This window comes from Dermacentor silvarum, chromosome 8 (assembly GCF_013339745.2).
Source record: "Dermacentor silvarum isolate Dsil-2018 chromosome 8, BIME_Dsil_1.4, whole genome shotgun sequence".
NCBI classification, from domain to species: domain Eukaryota; kingdom Metazoa; phylum Arthropoda; class Arachnida; order Ixodida; family Ixodidae; genus Dermacentor; species Dermacentor silvarum.
The window spans coordinates 14261429-14284784 of NC_051161.1; the positions used below are offsets into that span (position 1 = coordinate 14261429).

General features: G+C 46.1%; 1 protein-coding gene across 1 annotated transcript in view; it reads right to left on the bottom strand.

Moving 5' to 3' along the window:
- The window catches only part of LOC119461954 (midasin-like), a 268647-nt gene that overhangs the window by 48267 nt on the left and 197024 nt on the right, over nucleotides 1-23356 (bottom strand). Inside the window, 6 exon segments of the mRNA XM_049672349.1 lie at nucleotides 1983-2111; nucleotides 4747-4851; nucleotides 5960-6211; nucleotides 12985-13084; nucleotides 21465-21559; nucleotides 22462-22557. Of these exon segments, the coding sequence (XP_049528306.1) occupies nucleotides 1983-2111; nucleotides 4747-4851; nucleotides 5960-6211; nucleotides 12985-13084; nucleotides 21465-21559; nucleotides 22462-22557 (777 nt within the window).

The following is a 23356-nucleotide window of genomic DNA, read 5'->3' on the forward strand; positions in this document are numbered from 1 at the left end:
GTGGTGGCGGCTTGCATTGGTGACATCGAGCGGTGGTTCACACGGCGACAAGTGGCAGGTAGTGGTCCCAACTCAGTCAGCAGTCCTTGTAGTCGGCGGCTGCACCGGATTTCTTCCTTCTTCTCTTCTCTGGAGGTGTCTTCCGTGTGGTCAGCTCGAGAGGCACTTGGGCTGGTGTCACGGCTCTGTGGGGGTGTCCGAAACATACCCCGCACCTCCACCAAATGTCACGTAGGTGACGGTGAGCTGCCTGGCATGCAGGCAGACAGAAAGTAACACTGCGTCGACGGTAAACTTAAAATAGAATTTATTGGGCAAACTTGTGCCCCTAAAGCAAGCGAACTCGGCAACAGCAAAAACAGGAAGCGTGCCTACGGCGTTCATCGGACTTTCGCAGCACAAGCGGTGGACCCCGTATTTATACCCTCTTGCGTCCGCAGCAACGCCGCTCGCGTCGGCAGGAACGCCGCTCGCGTCGTTTGCGTCGCTGGAAGCCGAATTAACGCACGTGGCAATATAGTTTCAACAAACAATGCTCACACATCTCTCGCACTGACACTTTGACTTGTTTCTAGACTATACTAATATGTGGGCTATTACACTATGTTATCATGAGTATTGTGCAGGGCTCAGAGGAGTTTCCCAATACTGCAAGAAAATAAAGGCACAGCATAGAGTATGACGCCATAAATTGTCCATGTCATTGTCTGTTTCCTGCATTTACAGTGTAGACCGCTTATAACATAAGCCACCGAAGTCGTGAATACTCGCACTATAAGCCGTACCGCACTATAACCAAAACAACTATTTTATTGCAATAATGGACACTCCAGGCGCATTTCTGCTGTCGCTGTCCTCATGGTCTAGGTTCGGTATTCGCTTATTAAATAAATTCACAAGCACGTTGTCCCGTGCGCACAAGCAAACGGGAGTCTGAAAAGACCGTATTATATCCGGTCCTGCACTATAAGCCGTTACGTTATAAGTGGTCTATACTGTATCTTGTTTGCCATATACACTGTACTTGAAATCTAGTATGTTTGTATGGGACAAGCAGCTGGGCAACACAGATGTACTTCTCACTTCACAGGGACAAGGTGTCAGCAACACTATGGGGGAAAAATATGGGCTTCAATCCATGCTGTGAAAGTGTTTGGCCAGCGAAGCTGTAGTATTACCTGATCCGATAAACCAATGTGATGTAGCCTGGAACTGAGTCCTGCCGAGCCTGAGCACGATGCCATCATGCATAGTTACGTTGGTGTTCCTTTTGTCATTCATCGTATAATTCGTATTCTCGCTACTCTTTAGGCATCCTAACAACACTTTGCTTGCTTTGGAAAAGAACCGCTGCACCCTGCCTAGACTGAGCACAACGCTGTTGTTGATATTAACATTGCTGTTCCTTTCGTCACTCATTGTGCCCACACTGCTCTTCGTGAGTACGAAGTATGCGAAGCCTTTCCATGTGGTGCTATCACAACACAAATGAAATCAGTTTCTAGGTGGGTTCTTCTTTTACATATGCAAGTGTAGCGATGTCACTCTCTGCATCGTACACTGCAGTTGTCGCTTCCCAGAAACTGCAGCTTATGCAACTGTAATCTTTACCAGGAAACGCTTGCGGCGAATGCTATGCGTGAAAGCGAGCTTTCTCGTTTTTTTTTTTTTTGTCTTTCCCCAGCACGGCTGGTGCCGCCGCAGATGTGAGTGCCATTTGGTGGTGCTGCAAGGAACCCAGCGATGCACGTGGCACTGTGATCGGTTTAGTTTTTTGTCTATGGAGATGAAGAAATCCTACCCATATACAACTTTGCTGTAAAACCTGTTAGAAAGAGACGAGCAGGGGTGTACTAATCCATTTACTATTGGTATGAAATTCTGAAAACAATCGAGAAAGAAGGAAAAACAAGAGGGGAACGAGCACAAAACTTCACTGAAATTGAAAACAGCAACATAAGTGATACAAATATGGGCCTAACCCCACGTTCCGGCACAGGGCCCAGAAATTGGCCAGGCCTGAAGTTCAGGCAAAGGGAACTTGGCTCTTTGGGCTCTGCCTCCTTGGTCAGACTGCCAAATGCACAGCTGGCATCTTGGTCAAGCACTCGCTGCAGCCAAAAGAGAATGAAAACAAATGTGCATTCAACACAGTGATATAAGAGTGTTTATTTTATTTCATCGTGAAGATGGCTCCCGTACGGGAGCCAAAACATTTTTTTTTTTGTGATCGGCGTCTTTTGTTAACCTCTGACCATGATTAATCCTGACCAGACAAGTTTTCATCTAACTCTTGACTTGGCGTTTCAATTAAGATCATCACAAACTGTTGAGGCCTGCTTATGGGAAACATTTAACTGGAACACAAATGTATTTTGTAGCACATTTTAAGATTGCGTATCTCGAAATTGGTGTTACTCTTATGATTCTTGTCAGGCAGAAATGACTTCACTTAGAACTTCAATTTATGTAGACAACTCAGTCATTTCATGCGATAAAGCTGCTACAAGCGAATTCCCCTACAACGAATGCCGCTAGAAGGAAATTTCTGCCACAATGAAGATTTTCCGATTCCCCGTCAGCTGCCCATAGAAAGTAAAAAAAAAAATCCTTCATAACGAAGGCGTTTTATTTGATATTTCCACTTCAACGAACTTTTCGAGAACGAAACTAGGACTGAATTGAAATTGAAACCGTCTCTTACTTCATCGCAAACTAAACGTCGAAAGCACAGTGCATACGACTCTACCGGCACTAGTTGCACTTTGCTCCCATTGCAGATCGCTTTGAAGATGAGGCCCGTGCGGGTGCTCACTTTTTGTGCACGTCGCAAATTGCTTTCAAGATAGCGGCCGCGCCGCAGCCTCTGTTGTCAACACGATGCTAATGTCTCGTCGTCTGGGGAAAATGACTATCCGCTAGATACACCGACTCCGGCGACTGCTTTGAAAGTAATAGATCCTTTTCACCTCATCAGAAAAGTTATCAGAACCCGCGACAATTGCGATGGTTCTTTTAACGGACTCTGAGACTCGCGTAATCCAGGCTGACCGACTTCTGGAAATAAAACTTCCAGTAAGCTGAAGGTTGCCGACTTTGTCATAAATATGCAGTGAAATTGTGATAATTCAAACTGCATCATGGCGACGGTGCATGTGCCGCAAAATGAGTGTTTCGCGATCGGCCAGGCACGCGCGTTGGGTTAGGCGTCGGCCGCAATTTACATAAAATGCAGTAACAGTGGCGCGAAATGCATTCCTTGTGAAGTTGACACTTTATCGACTGTCTTCGGTACGTCGCAACCTTTGCCCCACCCTCCCCCCCCGCCATCGCGAAGATTTCCCGGACGATGGTTTCGGTTTTGTTCGCGGCTTTGCCATTTGGCGTATGTATATACATACCACTTTCGTGTCAACAAAGTTCCGCCACAATGAAATTTTTCGTGTGTCCCGTGAATTTTGTTGTAGCGGGACTCGACTGTAGCATAATTTTACAATGAACTGCTTTTATGCAGAAAAAGATGTACCTAGGCAACACTCGATCCTGGACATATCAAATTCCAAGGGAATCGCAAAATAGTTCGTTATATCTATAATTTGAAATATACATGTGTCTACCTGAAGCTTATCTGAAATGTTAAGTGGTGCAGCGCAAAGCAGGACCGAGGGACACGGGAAAGAAGAGGACGAGAGCTTACTGTCCACTTAAATTTTATTGTTTGATAAAAAGGCGCGACAATGTGACATAAAACAGAGATACCATCATCGCCCACTGTCTGATACGACACTGTCTAGAAATGCCAACTCCCTTTGCGATAAGGCCAGGGATGGCTTACTTATGCATGGGCATCCTTCACCTGCCATGCTAGCTGCTTCAACAATGATGCGTGTGCGGTCGTCCATGTGTACTTACCTATTTGCTTCTCCAAGGTTGTGTGGAATGCACAAAAGTTTACTTATTTTTTGCTGACAACGTTTCAACTCGCTTGCACTGCTAAATGGTCTTTGATATACTGATCGCTACAATAACTCTAAACACCTGCGTCACCTGGACGTGAGACCATGGCTCGCGCATGTTGAAGCGCTTGTTGCATGTTTTTATTCAAGATAAAGTAGAAATGGGCAAAGCACCGAAGCAAACTAGCCTATATGAATACGTGTCGTGCCGCTAGAAGCACACTTGTACTGCAAATCGCGTGCAAAACGAGCCAGGTGGACTGTTGTGTTGGGTTTTGGAACCGACTTCCTGTTGGAACCAATCGTCCTCTCTTCTCGCCTGCCCTAAAAAGTCAGTGCATCTCTTCTTGTGGGCCACTAAGCACTCCGGCGTCACCTCCCCGACTGGTACATCCCTTCATTCTCAGCCCTTCCTCTCTGACCCCTGCGTCCCTGACTGCCGACACACACAATGTTAGTTTCAAAAGTGGCTTTCAGCTTGCAGAACATCCGAGTGCATTCCCACTCATGGTGTGGTGCAGCGTTCGATATATCGAATAGGGCAATGAACGGGAGTTCGATGCATGCATAGTAAATTGCTATACTTTTGCATTGGATTTTCAAGGGCATTTTACAACTGTTTGATACAGACAATAATTCGATATATCCAAGTATGACATATCCAGGATTGACTGTAGTAACAAAATTGCTGCATGTTTAAGTGAACTGACATTTTGATTATCTAGACTACGGAAGAATTGTGTGCTGATAAAAAACAATGAACATCATATAGGCACATTTGGCAGATCACCTGAAAATCTCGCACATGCGAGACCAGCACCCTGTGGGACTTCTCTACAGCTTGCTTGATGGCCCAGAAGCTGATGTCCTTCCAGCGAATAATCTTTACAAATTCCTGCAGAGCGAAGTAGAACAAAGCATTCCAGCATCTACTCTATATGTCTACATGACTTCTTAAGTCCAAAGAACACAAGCATACACATCCTGACTAGTCCTAATCCGCCCCTTGCAGCACATCAAAACCAATTGCAAGCATAAAAAGCAGAGAAACATCAGCTCAGCCTATAAAACTGTTGCCTACTCCCTTCTACACAAGTGTAGTGCCACTAGATGTTCTCAATTTCAGCAAAATAGAATCTAAGTGTTTGATTTGTAAGGATGACTGCAATCTAATTAGTTGTTTTGCCTGTACAATCCTCAATAATAATGCAAAACCCTAAATGTTCAAGCATTCATCACCAAATGTAGAAACAGTCAACAGGTCCTGCAAGGGAGCTCAATAGAGGGAAGCATGCAGGTCAACTGATAACTGTGGTGTTTAATCTATGCTGCTGCTTTCGAAAACTTTGGACAATATGTGTTTCCAATTTTAATCTCTGCCAAATGTTGAAACCAAAATGAGCCGTCACCGAGCACTGTGCCACTACTAAGTTCTGGTGTGTTTAGGGCTCCACAGATAGCAGCAGTTTTCATCATTTCACTTTAGGGTGAAAAAAGTGCTACAGAGGACATCCCACATAGCCCAGCAGCAGTCTTTTTTTGAACTTGCATGGTTACACGAAAGCACTATGGAAAGGCTGTGCTGTACATGTATGATGAAGCTCGACAAAATCACTTTTGAGACTTTAACTTTTACATGAAAGAAAGTTATTAGTAAATTTACTAATTCTCAAGTATAATTAGAAATCAAGGAGGTCATTGTGTTTGCCAATACAAGATCTTTCCTACTTCCCGGAGCTGATCCTTGCTGACAGGTTTAACCACTATATCAATGCCAGAATTTGATGCCAAATTCAATGGCTTTCTAGTTTTGCTGAATGGCTGCAGCACAAACATGGAACAAAATGCACCACCCAAGGACACATAAAATAAATTAGTGCTTGTCACACTATTTTTGATATATTCTTGTAGTATGTATTTAGTTCCCACGTTCATGCTGCCTTCATCGAGCCACACCTGAATTAGCCGACTGTTGGCCCACCCAAGACCCAGCCAAAACCAACCTTGAGTTTCTTCTCGATGGGCTCCCTGTCTGCGTTAATGCGAGCACGAGTGGATGGCAGGTACTGACTGTAGAAGTGCCACAGGTTGAACAGCAGGCCTGTCAGCAGAGAGCCTGAGCGCTGTGCCTCTAGCAGGAAGGGCCGCAGCAGTTGCAGACGAAACTCAAACTCTCCAAGTCGGCTCCTGTCCAGGAAACGAACCAGCTCATCCCTCACCTGGCGCTGAGTGTCTGCATCCAGCTGGCACTTTTCCTGCATTGCAATGCATGCCCTTCTCTTTTAAGTGCCTGAGTGAAACCACAGCTTATCTTACTGACCATCTGCAGAGACAAAGAAAGCTATTGGTTGCTGTTAGTGTGTTTTTGAGGCTCGCAACAGAAAGCCTCACAATACAGTCGAAACCATTTATAAAGAACTCGATAGTTCCGCAACAAGTGGTCTTTATATCAATAGATCATTATACAGTGTAGACCGCTTATAACGTAAGTCGCCGGAGCCGTGAATATCTGCACTATAAGCAGTACCGCACTATAACCAAAACAACGATTTTCAAGCCCTGCACACATGCAAAACATGTAGACTGCGCATATCCGAGAATCGGAGCGTGCGACTGGGAGTTTTGCATCCGTTTAAATTTACGAACATTGAAAGGTTAATGTCCAAGTACCCACGATCTTCGCATGAAGCAGACAAAGTAATTATTTAAAAAGAAATGTCTCAGTTTCGCGCGAAAGGCGAAACATCAATTGCGATAGCAAATTAGTAGAGAGCTATAAGGAGTAGGGATAGTAGTTTTATCGGCTGCATAAACTTGACACATTCGCTTACTAACTGAATTAACAAGCGTGGTTACAGCGCGCACAAGCAAACATGAATAGACTCTATGACCACAGACAACCACTGTGAAAACGCAGGCGTGGGGAAGCGCGGCCGCCGCAGCGAGCGAAGGTTCGTGCGGTCTATCGCTTCAACGGAAACTGAGCAGCGTAAGCACAGCACATACAAAGGTCAGAGCCATGTGGAGATTGCCTTCAAGATACGGTGCGCGCGACGACACCGACAGCCGGCACAGGCGCGAACGCATTTGTTTACAGGGTAGAAGCCGCCCCCCTCCCCCCCTCCCTCCCATGCTGCCTTCCCGCTTTGCTCCTTTCGCGTGGGAGATTGCGTCGCCAGTTCCCCTTGCGCCTGGTTGCAAGATACGCATTTGGTGCCGCAGCACAGCGTCGCCCCCGTTGCCTCCCTCCCTCTCTCCCATACCCCCATGGCCTCTCGCGCGATGGAAGTCGCGTTTGCTCTCTGCTGTGCGTTCGCTCTCCGTGAAGGCGCGCGTGCCCCGCGCGTTTTCACTCACACATACGGCGCGCAGCGACGATTTATCGCCCTTGGACTCATGCTCCACGTCTCATGCTCCTCCTCCACATCGCCCTTGTTGATCTCCTCTCCCATCGGTGGGCGCACCTCGCTGAGAAGCGTGTTCGCTACCGCCCTTGTTGGCAAGATTTTCCCGTGGAAGCCGCATTGTAACCGGTATTTCGTCTCACGCGGCTGCACTGTAAGCGGCATGCGTATACATGGAACGCTATGGGAAAATTAACAGAAGTCTTAAAAGACCGTACTATATCCGGTCCTGCACTATAAGCGGTTACGTTATAAGTGGTCTATACTGTATATGAACTCGCCCTTAAAAACGCTAAAAAATGAACAGCAATGAAGCTGGTGTCAGCAGTTACAATTCGGCAGCACTCAGGTCCAAAAACCAATTTTCAGTGTCATTCTTGTTCCCGGTGTGTTTCCACACATAGCTGCAAACTTCCGTTATTAGAAACGTCCATTTAAAGAACGAAATGCGGCGTCGTGTAGCTCTTTAAAAACGGCGCCCGGTTTCAATCCCCTGTCATTTCGAAACTGCAAGTGGAGCCGGCATTTTTTAATTTTATATCTTATGATATACTGTATTTACTCGCGTAATGAACACACTCGCATAATGAATGCACCCCCAACATTAGTCGTCAAAATTTGAATTTTTTTTCTTCCCGCATAATAAAAGCACTCTGAACTAACTGCCATGAAGTAGCATAGACACGGTACGATTCGGCGTCCGATATGGCGTCCGGAGGGTACGATTGTAGCGGACGTCATATCGCATGCCGAATTCTACTGTGTCTCCTACTTTTAATGCGTTAGCAATCATATGGACACTCCAGGTGCATTTTTGCTGTCCGCGCCGAGAATCGCGGCTCTATTTCCCGCGTTCGAGAGAAGAAAGTGGGGAGGAAACGCGCAGTATTCCGTCGCGCGTGGTGCCGGGGGGAGGGGGGCAGAGCAGCAACTGCGCATTGTGCCCTATCTTGAAAGCAATCTGCATCGGGGGCTGAGTCTAGGTGCGACGGCAGCTTGTACCTTTGTTCGTGCTCCGTTCTCACCGCTCAGTTTGCGTTGAAGTGATACACGACATGAAGGTCACTTCGCTTGCTGTTGGTGCCGCGCTTGATCACACCCAGCGTTTTGACAGCGAGTGTCTGCGGTCATCGTGTGTGATGTGTTCATGTTTGCCTGTGCAGGTTGACACCATGCTTGTTAATCTACATAGTTATCGAATGTTTGCAAATTTATACGGCCAATAACACTACTATCCTCACTTCGTATAGATGCCTATGGATTTGCTATCGCAATCGATATTACGCCTTTCGGGTGAAAATTTAACTTTTTTAGAGGTGGCCACGGAAAAAAAAATAGCAAAAATATTACCCCGCATAACAAATGCACCCCCAAACTTTGAGCATATTTTTCGGGAAAAAAAGTGCGTTCAATATGCGAGTAAATACGGTATTTTACTACCAGCGGGACATGACTGTATTCTGCACACAAGAGCAAAGCGTTCTAGTTGCCCGGAAATGCAACTTCAGAAACTAGCTGCCACATGCTGCCACTGTGCAAAGGTCTCGGACATCATGGTCGTGGCATTACGACTACACATCAGCCACACAAGAGCCGTAAAATTACGTTATCTATGTCGTTTGCGCGAAAAAAAAAAAAAGCGAAAGCTAAAACGTTTGAAAGGTAGAACGTCACCGCAAACCGTTATCCGCAATCAGCAAATGTCGCTTAGTGCGAAAAAGAATGTGATGCTCGAACGGTAAAATGTCACGGTGAACCGTTACCAGAAATCGGCAACACATAAATGAATTACTGCCGAACCATGATCTCCTGATAACGGCGTACTAACCGCCAACCCTTTGGAACATTGCGTGGCGGCAGCGCGTGGTGCAACGTTCTTGCCAACTCGGGTCGCATTGAGAGGAATGCTTGAGCACCTGTTGTTCCCATGGTGGAAAGACATAGACGGTTTCTCTAAATCATTGAAACAGGCACATTGTGCCTCATGGACAATTGCACAAAAACGATAGTGATGCCATCGTGGCATCCGATATCGCACTGGCGCATGCCCCATGCCACGCTGTTTGTGCTGTACACGGCACGCCTCCGCCCTGGAGGTGTGCCTTGAAAACGCTAACCCCGCGTGACCTTTTTCGTGGCTTCTGAAATCCGTGCGAGGCGGTTGCTCGCTCATCTCGAAGGCCATATCATCATCATGGATAGACTAGAGCGGGGCGTGCGCTGCCGTGCGCCCAGTCTGGTTGCGGTTCCGTGCTTTGGTATTTTGCAGGTGCCCTCTTTTTACCGTGACCAGGTTTGAAGCGTTCGTGGTATGTTTAAAAAACATTCATTATACCTGGAAGCAGTTTCCATAAGGAGGGTCGGAAAATCGTAAATGCACTGAAATGTGGTTATTATAACCGATTGATTGGTATATCTGGGATTGTTATAAGTGGGTTCGACTGTATTCATGCAAGAAAAGATAACATCTCAGTAAACTGAAAAGGTTTCAGTAATTCAACCTCAGTTCCAAGTGAAGAGTTATTTAGTCTTAACCGAAATCAAAAATGAATCTGAAACAGGCACTAAACACTTACTGAAAATGTCTTGCTATGGTCGTTTACATGTTCAAAATACAGTGTAGACCGCTTATAATGTTAGTTGCCGGAGTCGCGAATATCAGCACTATAAGCGGTACCGCCCTATAACCAAAACAACGATTTTCAAGCCCTGCATGTATGCAAAACATGTAGCCAAGAATGTAGACACGCTTTGTACTATCGCGCGCACATCGTGATTACATTTTCGCCAGTGAGCTTGCGAAAACATGATCGCGATGTAGCCGGTGCTCTTCAAGCTCGACAGCTTTGCACCGAGTCAAAACGAACAACTGTTTGCCACAACCGCTGCGGAAAAAACCGTGACCGCTATCGACGCGATTATGAATGGCGACATTGTGGAGCTGAAGGCACGCGCCCGACGCATGCACCGAGTCTGGACGAATTAACTACCATTCTCTGCAACACCTGCACTCGAAACCGCGGTCGCTATCTATGCGATCATCGATGGCGACCACGCAGTTCCTTCGGCACGCGGCTGACGCGCGTACCCAGTAAAAACGAAACTAATGTTCGCCGAGCCGCTGCGGAGAGAACCGCAGCCGCTAAAGACGCGATCTTGCACGACTACGAAGTTACGAAAGCCCGCGGCCAACGTGGTGTTATGTGCGGTGACAAACGCAAGACTATAGGCTTTAAAGACACAAATAGGCTCGAAGCGTTCCGCCATTGCTGTCATTCACATACGATTTCAACTGATGGCTGTGGCGATGCGAACTCCGCCGCTTCGTTTCGGTTGGACGCTAGCGCCGTTCTTGCTCTTTTGTGTGGCGCATTTGCCGCGCTCTTTGCTCACAGAGCTCAGAAAGTAGTCCGAATTAACCGATGTGCAGCCAAATAAGTCCGAATTAGCGAGAGTTTGGTGGCATTGAATAATGCATACGCCGGCCGGGAGTACGCACCTTGTTGAGAAGCATGCTCGCTGCCGCCCTTGTCGGCGAGATTTTCCCGCGGAAGCCGCATTATAACTGGTATTTCGTCTCACGCGGCTGCACTGTAAGCGGTATGTGTATACATGGAGTTCTATGGGAGGGTAAACGGGAGTCGGAAAAGGCCGTGTTGTAGCCAGTTCTGCACTATAAACGGTTACGTTATAAGTGGTCTATACTGTATATGGTTTTGTACATCTTTATACACACACAAAGAAACAGAAAACTGAATTTTATAAAAGCAGATGCTAAACTAAACGAAGGTGAATGTAACAAATTGTTTGACATTTCCCTTCATTTTTTTTATTAGGGGTGTGCAATTAGAAATTTCGAATACGAATAAAATAGTCCTTGCTAATTGATTAGTATTCGATTTGAGGATTCTCTTTTCGAATTTGTCAAACATTCATTCCATTCACACACTAATGGACAGCAACAGATTTTGCAGTCTAACGGGAGAATGACTAATGGAAGTGGTCACTCCGGTGACTCTTCAGAATAATTCTGCAACAGGAGAACCGCGGTCATCGCGCAGATGTACGAGTTCCTAAGAGAACTCATGGAGATCACTCATGCAGAATAGTTACAAGTTATTAAACAAGTATGTCTTGCTTTAGGATGTCTACAAATTCGCTGTCAAGATTTACCGGATAGACTCGTGTAAGGGCCGCCGCATGGCCAACTTGGCAACCCAAAAATGTAAAAAAAAAAAAAAAATCCCACAGAGAAGCAATCACGTTCCGTGCCCCAATGCCATGTGTGCACATCGGCGAATTTTCGCGCGCGACGTAATTCCATGTGCCCCTACTAGATCGCAGGAGCTGCACGGTGGTTTCTGATGCAGTGGTACCTCCGAAGTTCCCGGGTGTGCACAAGTCAAGGATGCGGTGGAACCATTTTGACCAAACGGTTCGGTCCCGTGTAAGAGATGCACCTCGTCAAAATTCTGAAAAAAGAGTGCGGCCCTCACACGGGTCCATACGGTAGGCAATGCAATTTGCTATTCGGCCAATCTCATCAATTTGGACTCCTTTAAAACAATCCGTGTGCTCTATAGCAATGCACATAGCTTGTTCAATGAGCATTATGTGTGGGGATGCGCGACTCACGCGTCCCCTGATGTTGTTTTCCCTGCATGGCTCCCATCTCCTGTATTCCGGCTTCGTCGCATAGCTTTACAGCGGCGAAGGTCGGTGTGGTTGCAGCGTATTGCAAGAAATGACGCGAGTGTTGCGCTGCTAATGCCACCTAACGGCGGGGCTTACTTGGGCGCAAAAGGAAGAAGGTGCTTCCTCTTGGACATGGGACCGGTGAACAATACAGACATTCTGTGCGTGCGCCGATCCACGCTTCGCAAGACCATCTCGCGAGGCTAGGAGCAGGACACCGGAATGGACGAACACGGATCGTTCGAACGCGTCGCCGTTCGCGTGACCGTACACGTGAACGATTAGGTGTTGGTGTCTAGCATGCGGGCGAACATATTCGCTCACTATCCTGTCACGGTGAGTCGGACTTACTCGATTTATCGCGCGCCCATGTGAATCTTCTATAGGTAGTAATTCGGCTAGCGTGCATTAGTGTATGAAAGGTGCAATAAATGCCCTTTTGATTGTTTGCACTACTGTATTGTCGTTCCTTTGTCCCAAGAGCACGTGTGAGACCTGACATATGGTACACTACTATGTGCACCTGCCGACATGCTGTTTCTTTCTTTCATTACTGTCATTGTAATAGTGCACGAAATACAGTCACCTTTCCTTTGTTTCTCATTTACAAGCTTTTCAGTTCAGCTGAAACCCAGTTGATAATGACATTATATGTATAAAACAACCTAAATAAGCCTTTTGTTTCCAAAAAGATTCTGTGGGGCCCTTTATATTTCACTTTGTTTAGAAATTAGCAAATATTCTGTATTTAATTCAATATTCGGAAGTCTCTTTTCTGAAATATTTGTTTTCGATTTGAAATTTGGCTATTCAAACACCCTGATTTTTTTATGCATGTTTGATTCCCTGAGAAAACAACTGTATATTGCAAGTTAGTGGAAAACAACAAATTTTGTGAAACCTGCTAGCACAGAATGTTTTAACTGTACCTGCACAACGGCTGCCAAAAGCTGGTACAGGAAGAACCACCATCGCGCACTTGTCTCTTGGAGCTTCTTGAGCACTCCGTCCAGACATTGGGACCAGTTGCTGAAAGGTAAAAAAAAAAAAAAAATCATCGCAGGATACTTGTCAAAGTCAAGTGACGGCTTCCCGATAGATCTGTTGAGGTATGCTGCTGGGACACTTAATGGTTAGCTCTATTGATTAATGCTACAAGGCATGTGGGTGCTGTGACATATGGACATGTCAGAGTACACCCCACAATTATCTGCAGCCTCACCATAAGAGGAGACAAGAGACACGCTGATGTACAACAAAACCTTGTTAATTCGAGACTCATTATTTTGGAAAAATAGGCAGTTTTGACTGACTGCAATAACAAGGTTTAACATTGCGACATATGTGGGTGCGCCAAAATTCAAGGCATCCTAAGAAGCTTTAACACACTGTATAGGGCCTGAAATGACATCACAAAGGCACCACTAGGGTGCCCATAAACAGCTGCGCCAGTAACATTACATCACTTTCAGGTTTGAGTAGTGGTATTGTTTTGCACTTCTAATATCTAATAGTCCGAGAAGATTTAAGATAAAAAGCATGCACTGGGAATGTTATGCTTCATGACATTTGTTTGTGGGCTGCCATTCTCAAAATTCTGAGAAATAGTTTTGGCAAGAACATAAGGCCTGGTATGAGCACCTTTAGTGATTAAATAGTGTAGCAATATAACCCGCACATACGACATTGGTAACCATATAGCATACATATACCTAAATATACGTGGTGCCTCACGGGGATGGTGAAGATTCACTTGGAGTGTCCCTATAATTGCTATGGCAATAACATTAGATAACTTGGACTCGTCCTCTAGTCTTGAGAGGCGTATGCAGGCACTGAACTCTCGTTAATGCAGGCATAATTGGCCTCACACCGGTTAATTCGGACAACTCTCAGAGCGTGGAGAGGAGAGCAAAGTAAAAGTACAATACAAATGAGCAAAAGTGGTGCTTGCATATAACTGAAACGAAGCGGCGGAGTCAACATCGCCATTGTCATTAGCGCAAACCGTAAGAGAATGACGGGAGCATTGGAACGCTTCATGCCTTTTTGTTAGGGATGGGCGAATATTCGGTATTGTCGAATATTCGATCGAATAATTCTATATTCCTTATTCGCTTCGATTCAAATTCAGGTATTCGATTTTTGTGAAATTATTCGGCGCTCCCGAATAGGCAGCCAGAAGCCACGGACTGCCGGTACACATCTCGGAGGCTGTGCTTCACGTCACGGCTGCCATACATCAACCATAAATCTCGAAGGCTATACGTATTGCATTAAAGAGCCGGAAATGTGCGACGCAAAAGAGCAGAAACGGCACTGGTGTACAGCTGAAACGACGCGGCGGAGTCCGCACCCCCATAGTCGTTAGCGGAAATCGTACGTGAATGACAGCAGGAACGGAACGCTTCGTGCCTATTTGAGTCTTTATTGCATTTACCTCCGCGCATAACAACGCGTTGGCCGCAGGATTTCGCAGTCCCCATCTATGATTGCGTTGACAGCTGCCGCGGTTTCTTCCGCAGCAGTTGGGGCAAAAAGTAGTTTCGTTTTGACTAAATATGCACGTCGGTCGCGTGCCTAAAAAGCTGCATAGTGGCCATCCATGATCGCAGAGATAGCCACCGCGATTTCGTCTGCAGTTGTTGCAGCAAACGGTAGTTTGTTCCGACTTGGTGCGTGCGTCGGCTGCGTAGGGTACGGCCACGCGAGCGGCAAGTTGCCGCGCGTCAGCGCCTTGCCACGAAGTCCACCGTGGCAATCGCGTCTCGCCGCGTGGCAGCGCGATATGATCTCGCGCGCTCTCGGAACGCGGAATCACCGTGAGCGAAAAGGGTGCGATTGTACAGTGTCCAGAAATCCGTCCACAGAACCTCGAGAGATGACGATCATCGATTGATAACCCGGTGCGGAATGGCGCAGGTCCGGTTGCCATGGCTCCGTGACGTCACTCTCATCTCTCTTGATTGGTTCTTCATCTCGCGGCACGCGGCACTTGCCACAGAAATGGGAGAGCCATTTCAGCGCGGCAAGCCGTACTAGAGCACTGCACGGGCCGGATTTTTCGGCCTGAGCCCGGCCCAGGCCCGCTTTACGAGGCCCGAGCCCAGCCCGGGCCCGTAATACAAAGCCCGAGCCCGGCCCGGGCCCAGTCGTACATGACCGAGACAAGCCCGGGCCCGGCCCGGGCCCGTGGTTCCAAGCCCGGGCCCGTGCTATTGAGCCCGGGCCCGGGCGTTCATTACTAAGCTTAGCTAGGGGCCGCGTGTGCATAACCAGGCCCGGCCTGTAAGAGAAAAAAAAAAATCTTTTTTTTACTTACAGATTGTACCGCATCTTTGAGCCTCACGTTCTCGAGGTTTAATCAGCTGCAGTATATAGACCTACACCACGGCGCTACGTCACGAAAATGCGGTGGCGCTGTCGTCGGAATTTAGTTTCGCTTGGTAGGCACTCCGCCGCCGAGCCGCCGCCCGTGTCGCGCCTACCACAGCAGCCGCTGGGTTTCGCGGGTGGTTGTGCGGTTCCATCTGTGAGGTCTTTATTCTATGATTTTACAATGAAAGAAACGCAGTATGTGGATGAGCTGAGTTGCGTCGAAATACGCAAGAGAGACAGGTTTCCTGTTGATGAAAACCGTCGCAAGTAATGGGCCGCCGCGGTAAAAAGCGAAAGTTGGATTATGATACCAGATCATCCATTATGCGCAAAACATTTCGTAACCGTTAAGCTTCTCTTTTATTTTGATTGGCGCGCATTAGCCGATCTTAAGATCGTTACGATCTTAGGATCATATACGATCTTAGGATAGTTATTAGCGTGCCATTATAATTGCTTGCTGCACTGTGGGAAAGCTAGATTAGGATTAGCCTTGAATGTATAGGTCGAGCAAGCAGATGCCCCACAAAACACGTCACATTCGAATTTGTTTTCATCTCAAAGAATTGAGCCACCAGCAGTGTAAATATCCTGTCACACGTTCACATACGCAGGCAGCAGGGTCACAACTGCGTTTATTGCAGTGTGGCAGTCATAAACGCGCCTAAACGTGTCAGTTAAATTTCGAGCGCGAAACAAAATGTACAGTGTTAGTACAGAGTCGGAGCGATCGGACGGCCGCGTACAACAGCTAGCTCACATAGCGCGGGCCTACACAGGCGACGTCGCCGTAGGGCCGGTACCTTGCCGGTCCCATCACCGAGGCGATCGCTTCTATTGCCGCTCACGGCGACGTAGAAATCGGCTACAGCTTGTTTTTAACATAAAATAGTTCTTAATAGAAAAGCTATCTCGAATTTGCGCGTGTTTCGTAAAGCAGCGCCCAGTACTAAACCACTGGCGCCATCCGGAGCAACAACCCGACGGCATTTCGTCTCGCAGACAAGAAACCGAAGCACCGGCCGTCTCAGCGAGGCGGCTCGGCTGGCTTGCAAGTACTACGTTTCGTTTGTTATTCGCACCAACGACACCGACAAAACCGATTCATTTAAGCCCACGTTAATCGTGTTGTAAAAAATAGCGCACAATGATGAGCAGCAGACCAGGTCGCAAGCGCTGTCGGCCGTCACTGCGGCGGTCAACGAGCTAGGCCTAGGGTCTCGTTCGGCCGTATCCCGATGGAGGCGAGATGCAAGAACGTGCACTGGGTGCACATTAAAGAATCTCACGTAGTCAAACTTAATCCGGCGCCCCCATTACTGTGTGCTTCATAATGAAATCGTGGTTTTAGCTCCCCCACCCCATTAAAAAAAATGCCCCATCCGCGAGTGCAAGCGGTGGCGGCGAACGTGGGCGGAGCCAAACGTTGGGCGTCGCCTATAGGCGACGTCGCTATAGGGCCTAAAATATATCGACGGTGCCTACCGCTGTTTACAAACATGGTGTAGGTCTATAAGCAATAAAAGGCCGAAATCTTTGTTTCTCCCACGGGAACATCAGTAATCCGGCTCATTGCCTGTGCTGCTATTTTTCCGCTGGTGCCCATGCACTTACCTTGATTTGTACGATATGGTTCTATGATGTCATTTAGTATGCCAATATACAGGGTGTTTCATTTTAGCTGAACCAAGTTTTTAAAAATTGCCTGTTGCAGATTGCACAATTATATAATAATCCTTGATCTAAACTACTCGATGAGGCGGTCATTACTTCCACGAGAAAACAGAACACCTAATTGAAGAATTAACATAATTACGCTAATTAACTTTTTCATCAATTATTTTACGGCACATCTTTCAATCTACGAATTATAGCCGCTGAGTTCGCAGGCGTATCCACTAGGAACGAATTCTCAGGACTGAACCAGTTTCGGCATAATAATTTTCAAAGTGTCCGACGAAATCAATCAAATCAAATCGATTTATTCTCCAACTTAGATGCTTGACGGTCATTTTGGACTAAAAGCTACATACGTAGCTTGACATGACCCAAAACACCAGGCAAGGCAATAGTGCGTCAATAAACAGTGTGCGCACATGTACAATAATTCACATATATTTCCAGCTGTCGCTGGAATTCCTCACGGACGAAATATCTATGAACGGAAAAACAGAGAATATTTCCGTCACGGCGAGTTAAGAGAATTGGGAAAAGTTTTAACAGAATGCATTTTAAACAACACTACAATAGCAATCATCATCATCATCATCAGCCTATATAAAATATACAATAGCAATACTAGCTACACAAAACAACGCAACACCAGCTATACAACATAGTATGAGACTGAATTTTCCAAGATTAACATTTGCTAAGAAAAAGAAACAGGATGTACATTATACAGTATACTCAGAGCCATACACGAAGGCAGAATAATAATCACATCAGACATATTACAAGCCACCAACGTATGGGCTGAGTTCTTTCTTGCTGAAATTATCGACATTTTTGTATTTGTTCAAAGTGAATGGTAGGTTATGTATTAACGACTGATGCTTATAGAGTGTTCTGAAGTATGGAATTGACCATATCTCAGGATTTCTTCTGTTCGCATTAATGCGACGACGCTCTAAGGAGGATAATTGTATTATGTAGTTCCAAGCTAATTCTGACGCGGATGGCCTAATGGATGGTCAAAACACCTAATTGAATATTTAACATAATTATGTTAATTAACTTTTTAATTATTCATTTTACGGCACATCTTTCAATCTACGAATTATAGCCGCTGAGTTCGCAAGGCGATACTATCCACTTCGAATGAATTCTCAGGACCGAACCAGTTTCGAGATATTAATTTTCAAAGTGTCCGACGAAATGAATGGCCGTTCCAGTTAACTTTTTGAGGAAAACGCTGTTTTATGCATTGAAGCACAAAAGTAACTGGCCTTAGCGCTAAAATAATGCAATAGTATCGACACTGGTAATAGTGCCATCGCAAAAGCGGTAACATGGAAATGGTTTGAGGAGTGGTTCTTTGTATAATTTATTTTTCCTTATGCGGAAACAATGTTTGTTTTTGTGGAAAATAAAAATAGCGTAGCTTGCACTGCCGGCGCAATGCTAAAGAGACAGCGGAGCTGATGGGTACCTAGCTAGTCCTGGCTTTTGGTCTAGGCTAAGCACTACCAAGTCATCCCCAGCATTCCCCGTAATTTATTTATAATTGATTGATTATCGATTAGCTATTGATTGGCTTTCGATTGTCCATCGCAAGATATTGGCCACGTATTTGGGCTAGGCTAAGCACTACCAAGTCACCCACAGAAGTTTCCGGAATTTATTGGTTATTGATCGATTATCGACTAGCTATTGATTGGCTATCAATTGCCTATCGATGACTGACTAAGTTTAAGTAGTCCCCACCATACTTAGCTAGACTTATCCAGGCTCACAGTTCACAGGTGTATGTGCCATTGCGCTTGGACCCTTTCTACACTGCTACCAGGATCGGCACACTTTTTTGGATTCAGCAGACACATTGCGCCCGGCTGAAACAGCTCGGCTGTTAAAATGAGAACATCGTCTGTTTTACTATTTTCTTCGATAAGATATACATTCATCCGATAAGATATACAGTCAAGAGAGCGGTGTGGATCAGAGAACGGGGATAATCAATATTCTAGTTGACATTAAGCGGAAAAAATGAAGCTGGGCAGGCCATGTATTACGTAGGATGGATAACTGATGGACCATTAGAGCTACAGAATGGATACGAAGAGAAGGGAAGCGCAGTCGAGGACGGCAGAAAACTAGGTGGCGTGATGAAGTTAGAAAATTCGCAGGCGCAAATTGGAATCACCTATTGCAAGACAGGGCTAATGGGAGATCGCAGGGAGAGGCCTTCGTCCTGCAATGGACATAAATATAGGCTGATGATGATGATGATAGTCATTTTGCACATGTCACTTCAGCTTGGCACAGAATGCATTGAACCATGCAATGCATAACGGTTGCGTGTGCTCGAAGGCCTACTTAGGTCCTTTAATGAGCGGGCCCGAGTCTGGCCCGGGCCCATGGCTTCAAGCCCGAGTCCGGCCCGGGCCCGCGGCCTCAAGCGCGAGCCCGGCCCGGGCCCGTGTCTTTAAGCCCGGGCCCGGCTCGAGCCCGCCAAAAAAACGCTTCGGACGGCCCGGCCCATGCAGAGCTCTACGCTGTACCACAAAGTCGCCGTTCATAATCGCGTCGATAGTGGCCGTGGTTGCGACAAACAGTTGTTTCGGTTTGACTCGGTGCAAAGCTGTCGAGGATGAAGAGCACCAGCTACATCGTGATGGACGTGCGATCTGTTGGCGGTCAGCTTACTGGCGAAAAAATAATCGGGATGTGCGCGTGGTAGTGCAAAGCGTGTCGCAAATGATGGCGCGTGCCGCGGCGGTTCTGCGAACGAAGTCACGAGGCCTCGATCGCCGCTGCGAGAGCCAATCAGTCATGAGATAACGAGAATTGCAGCTGCCACACTGCTTTTGTGAAAAATAGCAAGAGGATTTGCTCATCCATTACACAAATAAAATCGTGCTGATGTAGTAAGCATTTGCTTATTGTTTTCTGGATACCCTGATAATTCGGTTAATTATAACATTTTTTTTTCTGTCCCATGAAATTCGAATTAACTAGGTTTTACTGTAATATGTGATATATACTATTCGAACTATTCGATTCGAAATTATTCGACCAAATCACTATTCGCTTAGAATTCGCTTCGAACCTCAAATTCACTATTCGCCCATACCTACTTTTTGTGCTTTATAGCCTTTATTCTTGCATTTACCGCCATGCCTGACACCACGTTGTCCGCATGCCTTTAGATCTATCATGATCGTGGCAATAGTGACCTCAGTTTCAGTTGCAGCGGTTGCACCAAACAGTAGTTTTGTTATGACCCGGTTTACGCGTTGGCCGGGCGTCTTCAAAAATATGCAGTCGCCATCCATGAAAGCATCAATAGCAACCATAGTTTTGTACGCAGCAGTTGCGGCAAGCAGTAGTTTTGTTTTTACTCAGTGCAATAAACATGGGATGTCACAAACACAGAGGAAGCTGTCGAGGATGAAGAGTGATTCTACCGAGAGCCCGCCCACTGGCATCAAGCCCACTGGCTACATCGCGATGGACATACACTCTGCTGCCGACCAGCTCACTGGCAAAAAAAAAATAATTGTGATGTGCACCCGGTATTGAGAAGCATGTCTCAAATGAAGAGTTGGGTCTTGTGCCATGGCCACACTGCAAAGACGATTACATAGAGACTACGCATGCGATCACATGCAAGGGCTGAACTGACAGCAATGCGTGTGAAGCGGAGTTTGGTTCCTCGGGCGATCAGCCACGGCAACTACTACAATATGTCTACCAAGTTTGTATGCGCGCGCGCACACTAGTACGACGGTGGAAGCTCATAAGTGCACATAAAGCCTAATAGTTCCTAACTAAATGATATGATGCATGATATCTGCACTTCCAAGATATACATCGCGACGGGTGCACAGAAACTGCAAAGCGCACCGCTGATAAGGAGCGAAGCAAAAGGCTTCTCTGTCGCCTAGGCAACCACCGCACGCTCGCATCGTGCTGCATCATCCTTCTTTTTTCTATTTTCGTTCGTTCGTTCGTTTATTCACCCCGCATCTCGTTCTGCTTCTCCGCATCGCACTCGTTGCTCCCCTCTACCATCGGCAGGCACACCTCGTTGAAAAGCGTGCTCGCTACCGCACTTCTCGGCAGGATTTTTTCGCGGAAGCCGTATGCGTATACATGGAGTTCTATGGGAAGGCAAACGGGAGTCAGAAAAGGCCGCGTTGTAGCCAGTTCTGCACTACAAATGGTTACATTGTACACTGTACAACAATAACTGATTGTAAAAGTAGCTCCCCAGCACCTACTGGAGTACACCTTTTAGCCCTTTCTCTCTGTCTTTTTCAGTGCACACAGGTGAGACCTGAATAAGCAGTACTCGGCTAGCAGCACTTACTGCAACTCCATTTTGCGCCACCGCACCACAAAGTGGGTAAGTGCATTCAGCTCGGGGGCAATGGAAATCTTCCTGTGAGCCCCTTTTTCCCAGTCCTGCAAGAGGAGCAAAAATACTATCAGCAATCATAATCAACAATGCAGCTACTAATGTGAACTAAATGCCTGTAAACAGAAAGCTCAAAGCTAGCAGGAGCATGAAAATGTACATGCAAAGAATATTGCACAAGGTGGCACTAGACACCTAATGCTCTACACCTTCTGCAAGCATGCTCTCACGTTTCGCATATTTGCCATGGCTCAATCAGTATTGAAAACTGTAGCTTGTTAGGAGTGAAAAGTCAACCATGCAAGGGGATTTTTATAACATTTCCACAGATGTTTACAAATAATGATTAACGCGAAGTTTTCAGAAACATCTCCTTTGCACATTTGCAAAAGATAATTACATATATTGTTAACTCTTTGAGGGTCAAAGACGTAAATACGGTGCCGCGAACAAGTCCCATATGGTCGATGTCGTATATTTACGCCGCCGTCGATATGTTTAAAAAACACGTCAATTTTTCAACTCTATGTTGCCCAGCAAGTGCTGACACCCTCTGTGAATGCAAGAAATTCTTTTTTTTTTCTCTGCCGCCGTACACAAACAATGCTGCCATGCCTGAGTCTCCTTTCTTGTCGCCATAACGCGGCAAGACAGAACATTAACTATGTTCTGCCCCAATACGCGACATTTGCATATTTTAAAATTTTGGTGCGTAGGATTGATAACCAGTGGACCATTAAAGTTACAGAATGGGTACCAAGAGAAAGGAAGCGTAGTCGAGAACGGTAGAAAATAGGTGGGGTGATGAAGTTAGGAAATTTGCACGCGCAAGTTGGAATCAGCTAGCGCAAGACAGGGGTAATTGGAGATCGCAGGGAGAGGCCTTTGTCCTGCAGTGGACATAAATAGAGGCTGATGATGATGATGATGATGATGATCTTATGTTTACCTGTCCCAATGCAAGCAGTATTTCCAGTCCTTGAAGCACTTTCATTACTGGTGATGACACGGGCAGGTCCAGCACGCGGTTGCACACTTGTCTCAACTGAAGAAAAAAAAAAAAAAATGCACACAATGAGACCTTATAACCTCTGCATAGTAAATAAAATCACCACATTTCACTGCATTAATAGCGACGGACAGAGCAGTAGGAGCAGTTATGAAACCAGATGGTGTAGCCTCAAATGGCAAAATGCTCCATTCAGGTTTGGTCTCTGGACCAGCACAAAAATTTTCAACTATGAAGTTAGCTTTCAGAGGGATTTGTACAGGCAACCTTTCCTACACTCAGGTTGTGGATAGCAATAACATCAATTTCTGTACAAAGCAGAGCTGCACACTTTTATATGATTTTATGTGCTCTATTTTTGTCATTATGCACTACGGCAAATACTCTTAATTAAAGATAAATACAGTTGACATTTAATTCGGCCCTGGCAGGACCGACGAAATTGACTGAATTAGGCCGACGAAATTGACTGAAACTGACTGACCTCACATGAGAACTCACTTCACTTGATTCCAGTGCATAGCCATGACCACATGGGTTTCAATGGTAAATTAGAACATACTTGATCATGACTGCTTTGTCCTTGTACAACACCTAGATATGTATTAACTTTAAGCTAATAAGTACAGTCAACTTCCATTGATTCGACTTTTACAGGACCGGCGAAAGTGATTGAATTATCCGGCGGGATGAATGAAACAAAATGCAGAAAAAACACCAAAACACACCACCGTTTCATTTGGCAGTATTTGCCCTAATCTAACATGCCCCCGAATCAAACCAGCACCCACTTTATACATGTCCGAAGTAGAAAACTAACATAGAAATGAGATTA